The sequence below is a fragment of the Streptopelia decaocto genome (genome assembly GCF_964273445.1).
Source record: "Streptopelia decaocto genome assembly, chromosome: 1".
Lineage (NCBI taxonomy): Eukaryota > Metazoa > Chordata > Aves > Columbiformes > Columbidae > Streptopelia > Streptopelia decaocto.
The window spans coordinates 141,482,294-141,497,583 of record NC_138663.1 but is presented as its reverse complement, the minus strand read 5'-3'; the positions used below and the strand labels follow the sequence as shown (position 1 = coordinate 141,497,583).

Here is a 15,290-nt window from a genome sequence, read left to right as displayed (position 1 = left end):
TATTAGTCAAAAGTTGCTTCGTGCATTGTCAGCATATGTAGGTAGGCTATGTGGCATAGATACTGGCAAGTTGCTAGAGGGTCAGAAAGGAGAGACAGTGAATTATTTTTATACAGTAAAATAGTTATTTGCTGAAACTTCCAGGCAAATCCTGTTTAACTTTGTTTACATTTTTATGCCTCCAGGTTTTGTCTACAGAGTCTCAGAGTGCTTATAATCCAGTTATGAAAAAATGTTTTTCTTATATGGTAGTTCAGAAGAATTTGTTGAGGAGAAACCTTGAAAAACCTCCCTTGCCAGCAGATAGTTGAAAACCTTCCACAGGGCTGGGCTCCACCTTCAGCCTGAAAGAAGGTTAATCACGTTTATTATGGAACTTGAATGCACTGTGAGGGTGGTGTCTCTGCAGTTCCCTGGGTGGCCACCTCAGTGAAGCCAGGATAAGAACTGGCTCCCTCTTTGACATACCTGAAGTAGAGATGGGAAATAGAATCATGCTTGTTTCTTTCTTTACACGAGTGTGATTTGAACCACACTGAAGAAACTGTGCTGTTCTTTTTTCTGGGCTTGGAGTGGCAACTCTCACCTAACTAAAAAGCATTGAAAAAGGTGTATGAGAAAGACAGACTGAAACAAAATTGTTCCTTTTCTTAGCCAGGCTGTGTTTTTTCTCTTAAACACCATATGGGTAAGCATGCCTGGGGCTGGTCCTTGGGTTGAGCCCTTAGAGCCTGGATTTGTTATGCTGCAAAGTAATCCCATTTTACAAGCTGGCCAGTTGGAATAAAAGGGGCAATTACAAGGTGGACTGCATGTCAGCGAGGTTGCAGGATGACTGTGTGTGGCAATCAGCTCACCGTGGTGGAGGACACAGTTCCCTGGAAAAGGCTAACAGAAGTATTTAAATGGCAGTCGTGGTACATGTTTGCCTGTGGTTTTTAATCCCTCTCTGTGTGTCAGAAGTAACGAATTCTTGGACTGCTCAGGAGGCAGAACTGGGATAGCCTTTTCCTTTTGAATACAGAAGCAATTTGCACCATGTTGTCCAAATTGTTACTGCATGCTGCAGTGGAAATGGCCAGATAGGGCACAGGCTAGAGAGAACAGAATGTGACTCCTTAGTTGCATCCCCTTTCTTCTTTCCACAGAAAATCTGACCCTGTTCTGACAGCTCAGGTCTGATTAATGGGCTTGGAGCCCACAGATGGTGCAAAGCCTTTGGGATTGAAATTCAGTGGGGTGTCTAATTCCAAATGAAAGGACACAGGACAAATCCTTAATCTGTTGGGAGCTGATTGGGACAACTGCTCATACAGCAGCAGCTTGCATTTGGGCAAGACACCATCTCATCACATTTATTTTAAAAAAGAGATTAAACTTATCTAAGAGCATTAAGGAAAACTCCTTCAATTATTAGGGCCAATTATTACTTCCAACTGGAAAGCCAGTCCATTGCCTGTTGCCATTTGAAAACTGTGGGATTAGACAATACCAGTGCAGTGTGTTTGCAAACTATTGCTGTAGCTTCAACTCTTGCTGGTAGCCTGCGGGAGACTTATCCCAGCTACAGGGAATAATCTCATTTCAGGATTGTTGCTGTGCAATGTTCACCTGGAGTGAAAGATCCATTAGTCAGAATGAAGGATACAGATACCTCCCAAAGAAATCTGAGAGTATTGCTTGGTGAAACTAAAATTTGGGCTTTTCCTGGATGCCCAGCTCTTAAGAGTGGGATGGTAGAGAGGACACTACAGATGTCGTTGTACTTCAGTGAGCTTATTAGTGCTCCAGCAGGATCCAGAAATCCCAAAGCATGATTATGGCTTCATTGCGTCAGGTCTGTGCAGAGGTCATATGGAAACATGGTCCCTGTCTCAAAGAGCAAGCATAACTTGAGGGGGAATGTGAGAAGGTGCATGGATGCTTGTAAATTTGGCTGTTTATTTACGATTAATAAAGATGCATAGGCAAAACTGATTGGAAGCATCTCTGATACTCCTTACCTGGTCACTGTGTCCTACAGACAAAGTTAGCTACTTGGAAGCTGTTGGGGTGCTAGAGAAGTAATATACTACTGACCATTAATGTGGAGTTTGAGGACTGTATTCTTCTCTAGTCATACATGGCAAATGAGCTACAAAGCTAATCACCAGGTAGGAAAACTGTCAGGAATATGGCATGGAAATAGGAGATACCTGTGTATCTGTAGAGTTCCACAATGGAGAAATGGTCTCAACTGCTCTGATAAACTGAAATTCAGGGTGGAGAAAAGAGCTTTTTCTGCATGGTGCCATTCAGTGTAACAGAATCAGCTAATAGGGATGCTATTGCATGTGAAACAGTTCCTTAAGGTTGTTATTTATAAAGCCTTTGCGTTTAAGAAAAATGTCAATCTCTTGGTTGAATGAAGATATGTTTCCATATGTGATCTCTGTTTTAAGTTTTACACAAGTACCTTTGATAAGTTTTGGAATTCAGAATACAGAGTATCAAGAAGAAATATCTATAAGGTACTAGTTTGGGTAGCCTGGAGAGTATTTTTAAACTGACTGAAGAAAATTGCTTTCTGAAGATAGATTCATGGTTAGTCTCTTGTAGGGTCTTGCTTTCCCTGAATGCAAAGCATTCCTCTGCCGAACTGTGTATTTATATATATATATATATGTAGCGAAATCCGATTAAGGCCGAAAAAGGAGGTTTGTCTGCTACTACTCTAGGCTGGCATCTGCTGCGAATGGTTTTTAGAGTTGGTTTCCTTTTGATGTTGTTGTCTTCCAGGACACAAGGAAAATCCTATAAATCTTCCTCTCTTGCAGTTATCCTGGGTCACAGAGAGGTTCTTACTTGAGCGTTATGTGACCAACTGCTCTGATTGGCAACTAGCACATGTGAGATAGCGAGGTTAAAGCAGCTGGTATAGTATAATTTAACCCTTAATTTGTAGACTGCCTGTTCAGTCAGAGATGTTTAGTTCTTTCTCAGTATACATATGCAGTAGGGTTAGAGGCTGACTCATTTCTTAGCACGTTGTGTTATTGTGTCATCATCCTACCTTGTCTGTCAAAATATTAATGCAATTATAATTTCTGAAACATACTTTCAGTTCCATGTAAATGTGAGTCCAAAGCAATCCTTACTAACTGAGCCTCTCAAAATCTGCTCAGTGCAGCTATCATTCTTACAAATTAAGCTCCAGATCTACTTGCTGTGACGACGTTTGCCATACTATTTTGGCTTTCTAAATTTTCTAAAAATTTGACCCATTGATCAAATGCAGTTTCACTCAGTGAAAATATTGTTGTTCTTGATGGCTATTAGGAGACAACTGTGTTCTCTCTTGCTTTCTTTTTTTTCTTTAGTGAAGTTGTTAATTACTTCAGTAAAAAAAAATCAGGGATGGAAGTAGTGTGAGTGTGAAAGATCCGCCAGATCTTCATTGACAGTCAATGACTTAAACATTAATATGTAGGTGTATAGTCACTGTATTCTATATATTAATGTACTGAAAAGCATACAACATTTGGACGGTACTATCCTGACCACCCATGCTGTGGAAGCGCTCATGTTGTACTAACACCAGACCTTTCTTGTGCCTTCAGTGTGTCAGGAAACAGTCTGGGAGGTCTTCAAGACATTCTGGGATAGACTTCCTGAGCGTGAAGAATACCACACCTGGATGAACCTCTGTGAGGAAGGAGCAATGAGTATCTTTGAAATGGGAACGAATTTCAGTCAGTCTGAGGAGCACCGGAGTCTGATTGTGAAGGTGGGTGCAGCACGTGGTTGATGTTTTCTCGTAAGGAAGAGCAACGTGCAGCTTGGCATATGGCAGGCAGTAACATGTGGACCTCTAAAAGTAGACAGGCATGAATATCCCAGCTCTTGGATCTGTAGCGCTGAGATCAGTTCCAAAACCAAAGTGGTAGCTGATTTCATGGAGGAGAAAGCAACCATGGTGAAGAGAATGTTGTCTTCAATAGGTGATGTTCCCAACAAGTGGATGATGTCTAGACCTCCTGTCTGAAGAGGCAGCATGACATGAGGCAGGCTGTGGCACGTTATCCTCCATGGTGTGTAGCAGCCTTCCTGCTGTCAACTGCACATGGAGGTGCCTTCAGTTCAAATGGCACTTTGAACCAGGAAGCTCTGACCTGTATTTCTGATGCTACCACAGGCGTATGGCATGATTACCTGTTTGACATTTTATGTCACCATATATAGCTTGGTATATTCTCTGCTATTTCAGTTGAAGCAAGCTTATTTTAGCTTAAAGCAAATAAAAAGAGCATTAAGCTAAGCAAAAGAAACCTACCTTAAATAAAACATGAAGGTGTCTTTTCAGGAGTTTGTGAATTTTAAAATTAAGTCCTTACTACAGAATTAATTAAGTGCTTTACTTTGTACATATCTAAGATACAGTAGATACCTTAATTTCTCTGGATAAAAGGCTGTCTTAAAATATATGGTGATTTATGGTTATTCTTTAGGATTACAATTTCTTCTATTTTTGCAAGCTAATGGATGAGTATTTTTAGGAAACTTATGATGAGTCTTAAATGTATGATCCCACAGAATCAGTAATGTTCTGCTACTATGGATGTGCTGACATTTTTCCTTTCTGCTTTTCTATGGACTCCTATACTAGGAATGTACACTAGGGAATGTGAGTATGAAAACTGTTGAGAATAATCGAGAGAGGGTTTTTTTTCTGAGCCTGCATGTTAGTCTTCACAGGTGGACACTTCTGTGATGTCTGATGGTATTGTTGTCCATAGAAGGTGGAGACAAGTAAAATTCATGTTAACTTTTTCTGTGCATAGTGAAAATATTGTTGTAAGATTTTGGTAGTGAGATGATCTATAGTGGGAGCTTATTAAAAGAAATCAAAATAATTCTTGGAGGGAGGATGATGCATTTGACTTCCCACTTCTGCTTTACATTTTTGGGTATGGCCCTTCAGCGTTACAGTGGAGTCAGTTAAAGTGTTTGATTTATTCAGGTTGTTTATGTGTAATTTAGGTTTCCTTTCTCCTGTAGAGGGATCCCTTCAGCATTACAATATTCTGAAACAGGACTGTCTATCCTTCTATTTGCTTTCAGCACAGTTGGTAAAAGGTGATGGTTGTTGGGCCGATTTGATGGGAGACTAGGCTGTGTTAAGGGAGATAGCGTGCTGTCACCACTGTGTTCCACATAAAATGTCATAAATCTGTTCAGTGACTTTTTTGAAATGAAAGCCTGAAGCCAATTTAAATTTGAACCAAAGGCTGAAGGTGAAAGGACTGTATCTCATCTCTGATCAGCCAGCTTCAAAAGTCTGAAGGTGTATTTTTGAACAAGTAGGTCAGTGTGGATTTAAGGGCTAACTGACTCACTCTTATACGTGCTCACACATAACATACTTGTCAGAGGGTGAAACCTCTTTAAAGGAGCTCTGAGAACACTTAAGTCCAAACTGATGCAGTTGTTATGACTCTGTTATTAAGAATGCCCTTCCTTCTGCTAGTTGCTTGCTCCAGTCTAACATGATGGTCAGAGCTGGGGCTCAGCCTGTGGCACCAAGCACACTTTCTAGAGCATGGTGTCCTACCACATCCTTCTTTCCACTTTCACCAGATAGGCTGTTCAAGTTGCATGGCTAAGCCTTTCCCTTACTTGTGGGGTTTTTTTTTCCTCTCATTACAGCATGTTCTTTCATTTGTTCATGGCTGGCTGTTGCCATATATATATATATATATATATATATATATATATATATATATATTTTTTTTTTTTTTTTTTTCATTCCTGAGGTTTAATCTGTAAAGTGCTGAGCACTTCTTGACAAAGGGCCACCATGATTTCACAGTGTGCACAGCACTCTGTAGTGTGTGTGCATGATACGTGCGAATAATCCACCCTCTCAATTGCTTTAAAAGACGACTCACTTCTGCCTGGCACTGTAGAAAAGCAGTGTATGTGGTTGGCGGTAGTTCTTTGTCTGACCATTACATGCCTTATTAAATACCACTTGTTTCTGATCTTTCTCTGCTCTCCAGTGTCTGTGAATCATCTGTGGTTAATTTCAAGAATTCAGTTTAGAGCCTACAGCTGATTGAAGTATTTTTACTTTTCTTTTGGTATATATTGGCTATTACTGCCATAGCATTATCTGCCACCTCTTTTGCATCATGCCTGTTGGCAGTTTCTGGCAGTCTTATTCTAGAGTGTCTCTGTATATTACTTTTTGGTAGATGACAACATGAAATTCAGTTTTTAGAAGAACTGCATGCTGCATGCCATGAGTTTTCCCTCTCTCTCAAAAGGAATTGAGTGTGTCTGAAAATTAGGCAAAATAATTCAGTGGGATTTGCTCTCAATAAACAATAATTCAGCAAAATGATTGCTTTCACACTATTTTTGTTGTAGTGTGGAGTTTGTTTTGAGCAGTGTAATTAAATGACAACTTATTAGCCTTCCTTCCTGCTTTTATTTCTTACCCTTTCCTCTAATCCCTGGTAATCTCTGTCACACACCTACAGATGTTTCGATGTCTGCTCCAGCATGGATTAGTTCATGTAGAGAAAAATTCTATTTCTCTTGCTTTCAATACAGTTTCTTACTGGATATCAGCTGGAGCTTGGACCAGATTAAGTCCCATCTCTTATTCTTTTTCCTTTGGTAAAATGTTGTTGAGTCTCTAATAGTCTGTTAAGAAGACTTGACTAATTTGATGGAGGTGAAGGCATGCGTATCTGGAATTTGCTCTTTTGCCATCAGACGGCTTCTACTGGTGGGGCAGGTGTGCCTCAGCAGGCAATGCTTTTGCTGCTCTTTAATAAGCAGTCTATGCCCCATACGTTGTCTTGGAGAACTGAGGCCTGCCTCTGCGTGATTTCTTGTGCACACACATATATATATATGTATATATGGATGTTATAAAATAATATATAATACATTACTTTAAGTTTTCATCAGGTCTTAAAGCAAATCACCTGCCAGATTTTCAGGAGTGGATGGAAAGCTTTACAGATTCATATTTATGGCAGCCATAAAAAAAAGGTTTTAAATATTCTTTTTTTCCCTCCAAATTATTTCATTTTACTTTGTGATAATGTTAAATGAAAGTAGTTTACGTAGGATGAATACAAGCCTAACTAATTTCTTTGGATATTAAGTAGGTTTATAAAGTGTGAGATTATGTTGTCCCTCCACCTCCTTTCAAATCTTGGCAGAAATGGAAAAGGAGAAGTTATGATGTTCTTTGTTAGATACCGCTATAGCTGCTGGGCACATTTTTTTACTTTGTAAATTACTGAAATAATGCAGCAGTTCTGGTGTAGCTGGTCCAACTGTTTTGACACCTGCTTTTCTGTTTTTGCTCTTTTAGAGAAAATGTTTTTGTTTTTGTTCTGTGTGTTCTGAGGATTCTACAAGGAAGGTTTTTTTAGCTACAAAAAATGGCTTCCCTGCCTATTTCTTTTCTACATTTTTTCTTTAATTCTGTGCAGCTTGTCATAGAAAATGAAACCAGAAGTTTGAAATTTCATATGCAGCCTATGCTTACAGTAAATAAGACTAAAGGAGAGTCAGTTGCCAGTGCTTTGCCTGTTTCTTCCTTTAACTGCAGGGACCTGCTCAGCAGGCATGCAGTCAGGAGGTGGTTTGGGGCTGAGGTGAACTCTCAGTCTAGACCACCAATGCTCTGTCCTCACATCTAAGAGCTTCTGCAGAGCAATGCAAACTTCTGCTTCCTCTGTGACCTGTTAGGGCTGAGCAAAGCTGTTGGGGATAAATTTTGCATTTTTCTCTTCTATTTGTATTATTTCTAGACAATGGACTTATTGCAGATTGAGAACTAAATACTGTACCAGTCAAAAGAACTCTTTTTGTTGACTGGTTGTCTACCATGTTTCCTTAGCATGCTGAGAGATCTCTTAAGGTTCCTGTCCAGTTTTTGGAGCTTCATACAACTCCCATAGAGGCATCTGCTGCTGACAGTGATTAGGAAAAAGAAATCAAGCTAAGTGGACTGAAGCCCCAATTCATGTGTCAGGCCTTTTTCCTTCAAAAAAATCCTTTCAATTTCAACAACACAAAGCTCTGCTACTGTTCAGCCAGAATGTGACTTGAAAAGCTGTACCACAACCAACCAGATGCTCTTCTAAAGCTTATTTGTTGAAGAGATGTGGAAAGTTTAGAATATTGGTGGCTTTGATGCCTAAACAAAATTTTGCACACCTTGAGGCTCACCAATCTGTAGCATATACAGAGCAATTAATCTAAGAAATTGCAAGCAATATTTTGTGCAAATTTCATCAGAAGATACTGCACTGAATGTTTAAGTGTGAAGGAACAAAGTTAAAGGTGTGAAAAATGTGGCGTGGTAGTAAGAACAAAGATATTTTCAAGTGGTTTAAAAAAAATTAGATGAGAAGTTAAGCACATCCTTATACAGTTTGTGGTTCTTTAAAATCAAAACCACAATGTGCAGAATACACTGTAAAAAACTCAGCTTCTGTTGAAAGATCCTGGTGAGTACCTTTTACCTTGTGGATACATCAATTTCACGTTGACTAGTAGTATATATGCTTATACAGCCAGACACAATGTCAGGTCTTGTTATGAATATAATTAATAAATGTACTGTGATTAGAAGAGGAAGAAAAAAAATACAGTTCCTTCTAGTAAATAAAAAATAATCTTCATCAAGTCATTTCTTTTTACATTCCATTTTTTTTATTAGCCTGATGTAATATCAGAGAAAACAAGGGAATAAGATGCATGTGCATGGCCAGCATAAGACTTTTACTGTTTTTGTAATACGAACTGTATTATAACATTTAGCTGTAGCACATGCTGACATTTTGAAGGTGGCCTTTGGCTGTGGGGAAAAAAACCCCATTGTTGATTTTCTTGGGTGATTATTTTGAGTGGTCTTACAGCCTCTTGTTTAATACTCTTTTGATTGCAAGTGTGCTCTGAACTTAATCCGCACTGATGTGTCTATCAAACAGAATAACAAGAATAATAACAGCAAAACAAGTAGGTAGGGTGTTGTATGTGAGGAAAAAAAACCTGACTATCAGAATTTAGAATACATCCAGTATTACTGTGTAGCTGCCAAGTTACTGCTGACATGTGAGGGTCTCCTAAATCCATGATTCCTCAGCCTTTGGTTGTTTATGATTTGTGGCAGTCTCAGGGTCTTTGTTCCCGAGAGAGAGAAAAGATCTAAGCAAATAGGGTAAACGTAGATAAAAGTGAAGTAGCTTCTTCCTGGAGCAAGAGACACAAGTCAGGGCTGTGCCAGCTGCCTAACACTGGTTTCTGACTGCATAGAGCTTCTTCCCACATGGTGACGAAGCACAACTACTCAGCCGTCCCTGCCAGGAACTAGTATCTGAGTTGTTAGTGCAGTGGATGCCTTGAAATAGGTCTAACAGTATTCCTTGGTGGGTGGAGAGGACCCAAAACATTGATGGCTATGATTCCTTTGTTTAATTGCCGCACATCCAGTTAAGTCATGGTGACCTGAGATAATTGTGACCTTTCTGTTCAACAAGGCACTTAAAACAAAGAGGCCCACCAACTTGCATGACTTTTGTCACTGTTCTGTTTGGTCAGTTAATTTGGGGCAATTTTTTTAATTCATCAAAAACCTGAAACTTGATGTTTTATGGTTCCTAGAGAATTCGGGAAATTTATGTTTTACCAAGAGACCTTAATAGAATGGGCCCTCACCTTTCCAATACAAGTAGAATCTCCTTCCCAAGTCCATAGCAAAATGCAGATTAAAGCATGATACTGCAGTGCTCCTGTTGTAAAGTTTTGCCTGCATCCCACGTTTCCAGTGCGGGCACGTAATAGGGCAAATCCATCCCTTACGACAGATTACATGTCCCAGTCTCTATTTCTCCGAACTTCAGCCCAGTTTCAGAAAATAAAGTCTTAATTGTTGCTGGTCCTTGTATTTGTGATGACAATCTACCACAACAAGGGATGTTGAGAAAAGCTGTAATGAGAAATGAAGAATTAAGGGAGCTTGTGTAACTTAAGTCATTGTGCAGATACTCAGCGATACCTGCTGAGGCCTCATATACCACCCCATGTGTATAACAAAACATATCTGAACCAGTGTTGGGCCAATGAGACACGTGACAACACGAATTCAGTCATGAATCCTTTCCAATAGAAGCACAAAGGATGTGTGATTTTTGGATGTTGTTGAGAGGGAGATTTATGCTGTGTGCACCTTTTGGTAGAGCTGAGATGCAAGAGTGAAGCTGAGAGTTAACTGTGGAAAGGAATTTGTAGCACAGCTTTGTCTGAGAACTAAAAGGCAGACGGTTTCTCCAGGACTTCCCAAAGCAGTGACAGGAGGTGCTCACCTAACAAAAGTTAACTTGAAAAGCTCCTGGGCCAAGAAACAAAACTTGCACTTGTGTTGACTCAGCAGTACATTTGTTTAGTATTGATTTTTTTTTTTTTTAAGCCCATCAGCAGCTCTATCTGTTTCAGTGCTCAGTGAGGGAGACGAGGATGAAAAGGGCAGAAGGCAACCCTGCCTTAGGATGTGTCAGTGGATAGCATAACAAAACACCTTCTTCGCATGCAGAAATGGGCATTTAGCAATGTAAAATACATGTTTTTTCCTGAATTCTGCCCTGTGTTCAGGGGTGGGATACAGGATATGGTGTGAGTTGTTTGTAACTACTTACTCTTAATGCTGTAGTTTCTGATCATTTCATGACTTTGTCTTCCTAAGGTTCCTCTGAGGCAGAAAGATGTCTCTGTTTTTCCTTTTGCTGTTCTGTGATCTCCCTTCCATTGTCTTTATCTGTTTAATCAAATGTCCTAATCACAGCTTCCAATGATTTTTGATTGTTGACTCAGACATCTTAACAATTTTTTCTTTACATAGAACATCTCCAGTTTCTTCTAAGTCTGGAAGAAAGCAGATTTCATCTGCTCTTTCACACTCTCCACCCTGTCTTGTGGATGCAAAATAAAAAATCATTCTGTTGCCCTCCTTTCAGCCATTCTCTCAGATTTCCTTCACCACCTTTCTTATCCCCACACTTACTATTCTCCTATTGACTTTGTCTCTTTCTTTTTGCATTGCAAGTTTTAGCCTCCTCTAACTTAAAAAGAAAAAACCCCAAACTTTCACCACATATGTGCAAATAGATTAATTAGCTCCAGTTGCTTCTCCAAATCTCACCTCATCTTCCTTTCATCTCTTAAGCTCTTTCTGTGTTAATTCTCTGTCTGGTTGGTCTCTTCTAGTTCCAACCTAAATCTTCATTTCCAGTTACTTTTTGATACCTGGCAGAGCACAGAAACTGTCAGCTGTGAAGCCTGTGCTCATCTCTTTCCGTGCAGAGCTCAGGACTGATACTTCATCCTCATCATCCTTGTCTGATCAGCTCCTTTACTTTGCAAATCTGTAGTTCTTCCTTGTTTTTCCCCATATTTCACCTCATTTCTAGATAGCACTGCCTAACACACACTGAAGACTCGCTTCTATGTGGAGACATCACCTCTGCTGTGGAGCTGAGTCCTCCTGGACAGACTGGACCCTTAGCTTGTTTCTGACATCTTACTGTGGATCTCCAACCTTCATTTCCTGTTGAACACGGCTAAAACAATTTCTGTTCCACTACGCTTTTCCTGCCATCTCTGTTCTTGCTCACTCTAGACCATTTTTCCACCTCATCTGTCAGGGCTGTTCCTCAGAGCACTGGTCTCCATCTTGGCCTTTCCTTCCAGCATCAGTCTGGACATTGTCGTCCATTCCCTCCAATTCCCCCTGCACTTTGGCCTTGCCTCTGTGAGAGTGTGTTTCTACCATACACTGTGGTGTGGAGTCAGGACAGGCAAAGAGAGAAGCATTTCTTGGTATGACTTTTTGTTGGAAATGATGTGTGCAGGTGGATTAAATCAAACTTGCTTGGTAAAATCCTACACAGGTAGGATTAAACTAATATGAGATTATTTAAGATCTCCTTGACATTTCCTCCACCTTTTTTTCCTGACTGGAATTATCTCCAAGCTATTTTGTCTTCTGTGCATAATGATTGTCTCTTAGGATCAGACAAGAGTATCCTGTATAAATGCTTTTCCTGCAAGTTCACATGTTGACAGCAGCTCTGCCATCCAGTCAGGACTGTATTGCAGTAGTCTGTATTTAATATTATGGACTGTCATTAATTCATTATAATTTTGCATTATATAAAACTGTGTGTCTGTTGAGAAAGGGAAGCACTGGTGCAACTGACATGAAACTCAGCTCCCAGCTCTAGGAGTACAATAGTATTAGTATATACATGAATATTAATATAATTAATATAATATTATAGCAATTATAATAATTAATACATTAACACCATATTAATATATTAATTAATATAATTAATATAATATTAATATATATTAGTATAATAATGTTATGAAGGTCTCACTTCAAGCCAACTAATTTTTTACCAAGCATCTGCCAGAGGTTGCTTCACTGAGTGAAAACCAGCCGCTTGAGCTTCGGCGTGGTGGCTGCTGCAATGTGGAACTATTTATAGATCACTTCAAGTATTCAAAGGCTAAAGATGTTAATTAATCCTTGCAGATCCTTGTGTGGTATGTATGTTTATAACTCCATCTCGTTAATGAAGGAACTGACCCAGAGTGATAAGGTCATTTGGCAAAGGCTATTCTGTACTAAATGAGAAACCAAGCCAGTGTTAGAACTCTAGAGCCCTTGGCTTCCAGTTAGGGGAAATAGGTGCCTCTATGCCACGAAACTAAACTATGTCAGTGCTTGCACCCCCCCCAGACTGGGATGCAAGTTAGATATTTAAGAGAGAGGAAGGCAATTGCACCACAAACTATTGCAGACCATGCTGGCTTAGCAATAAGGGGATGCTTCATTTTCACATCGTCAGTTGAAAAAATAAAATTTGGTGGTTTTACTATTTTTTTTTTTTTAAATTTAAGTCTGTATGACTGATCTACAATGTGTGAATTTGTTTTTCAGCCCTGTGCAGACTGTTAGAAACTGAAGCCTGGGTATCTGGATTATACTTTCCTTCTGAATTTACAATAAAACCTGAGACTTTACCTGTGACATAAAGCTGCAAGATGATGATAATCTCTATGCAAGACATATGGGTCTTCATGAATGACTTAATTATTTTGTAAATTCATTTGTAATTTACAGTTCATGCATTTTTGGTTTCGTTGTTTTTGCAATAGCTTCGCAGCATTATATAGCAATCAAATGTAAGGGCGGTAATCTTTACCATTATTTCTCAAAACTTCATTGAATCCGGGGCAGATTTTGTCTAAGAACTGCAAAAGTCAGGACATTTAAGCAGTCATTTAAAGCATGTAATACTTTGAAGTTATTTTATTTCACAAAATATATGATTCACAATGAAGAAAGTATATTCTTTTCCAAACTAGGTGAATTATGGAATAATCCAGTTACCCCACACAGAGGGTCCAAGCCAATCATGCAGTATTAGGCTTTGCTAGTTTACTACAAAACTGGATGAAAATTTGGTTAATTTGATGCCTTCATTTAAAATGTGGAGGTAGTATGTCAAATTTGTTATTCTAGGCTTTGGCTGTTACAATAATAATTTGGCATTTCAGGCTGGGTTCTTTTAAGTTCATTTTATAATTTATTGAATAGAAGACTTGGAAATAACAAGACATGTTGGTTAAGTCCTGGGAGCCAGGCTCAGAAAGATGGGTGCCTCAGGCTGCCCTGCACCAGAGCTTCAATCAAGGCACCCCTTGCTGGGGCTCTCTGTTTCCTTGCTCTATGAAATGATCAGGACTACACTGACCTCTGCTGTCTACTGCCTTTGTGGTCTGATGGGTAAAGCTGCTGTGTACAGACTACCAGGTCGTATTAAAAATATGTGTGGGGCCCCTATTAACCATGTTTGGTTTTTAATAGCACCTACAAGCTGCCTTGAGTGACTGAATGTAGAAATCTCTTTTCTAATGAACAAACACCTTTTACTAGAAGGGCTACCACTTACAGATAACTTTTCAAAAGCTTGTAGATGGAATCAGTTTCTCTGTTCACTGCAGATCCCAGTGCACTAAAGCTGAATACAAGCACTGTATAGAGCAGTGTAATGACCCCTTAAAAAATACATGAGGTCCAGTACAGTCTTATTGGCCCCAAGTTAGACTTTTCACTGACAGACTACCTAGTCTTGCTAATTTCTTACTTTGTCACTTAAAACTGGTCTAGTTGTATCTTAATTTTTCATACTAAAGTATCTCCAAATACTTCATTTAATGGACTTGTATAATAAAGGTTGGCCAAAGGACATGCTGAAAAGTGAACTGACTGAAATTAGTATTTTGGCAAGCCCTCCTCAGGCTGATATCCAGGCTGCCTGCCGTTCTAGCTGTGATCAGGCTTAGATGTCCTGGACATGAGAGAAGGGTGGTCATTGGGGTGGCCCTGATCAATAAAGACTGAACTTCTAGACTTAGAAACTCAGGTGAAAAGAATGAGCAGGCTAACCTGTTCAAAAAGTCTCTTCTGCCTTTTTGTTCCTTCTTCACAGAACGAATCACCAGGATAGCTCAGTGTGTCAGTCCTATGAATACATACGGGTGTTTTGCAGAGAGGTTTTCAAAGTGGAAATACTATGTGTTAAGTTTATTGTAATTTAACTTTAAAGTGGATATTTGAGTTGATCCTCTTTGAGTTGAGTTTTTACTGAAAAATGTATCTGGATTGATAATGTGAAGAAAGCCAGCCGAATAAACAAACTGCCAAACATCCCTTTTCCCCTGAAACCAGAGAAAAACAGAAGTTTTGAGGCTGGACAATAATCTTCTCTAAGTATTTTGTATTCTGTTTGCATCAATATAAGAGCAGGATGGAGCGTTATTCCTTAACAGCTACCGTGCTGCAAGCTACACAGTGTCTCAGCCACTTGTTGTGGGGTTCCCCACAGTGTGACTCCTCTCTAGAACCAATGTCACTAGTACCAGGAGAATTTTGATGAAAAATTGTGAACTGTGTAGCCCCGCCTTAGTCTTTGTACTCCAATAAATGAAAAATATCCCTGTAAGTTGTATAACCCTAAACAAAGTCATCAGACTAATCCTACTACATTACTTTGTAACTGTACTTTCAAAAGGATGGTTTTAAATCTGTAGACAAGTAGCAGAAGTAATAGTGTATTTCTTAAGACCGTTTGCTTAAAAGGATCATATCATTAGCCTCCTCAAAGGTCAGAGAGCATTGTTCCTGCAGAACAATGCAGGAAAATGCAGAAGCACAG

General features: G+C 39.4%; 1 protein-coding gene across 1 annotated transcript in view; it reads left to right on the top strand.

The window, feature by feature from the left end:
* IMPG2 (interphotoreceptor matrix proteoglycan 2) overlaps positions 1-15,290 on the top strand; it is a gene marked incomplete at its 3' end in the record, with an annotated part of 58,636 nt that overhangs the window by 9,789 nt on the left and 33,557 nt on the right. The window contains exon 3 of the mRNA XM_082060439.1: positions 3,600-3,766. Coding sequence (XP_081916565.1) covers positions 3,600-3,766 — 167 coding nt within the window. The remainder of the gene's footprint in view (positions 1-3,599; positions 3,767-15,290) is intronic.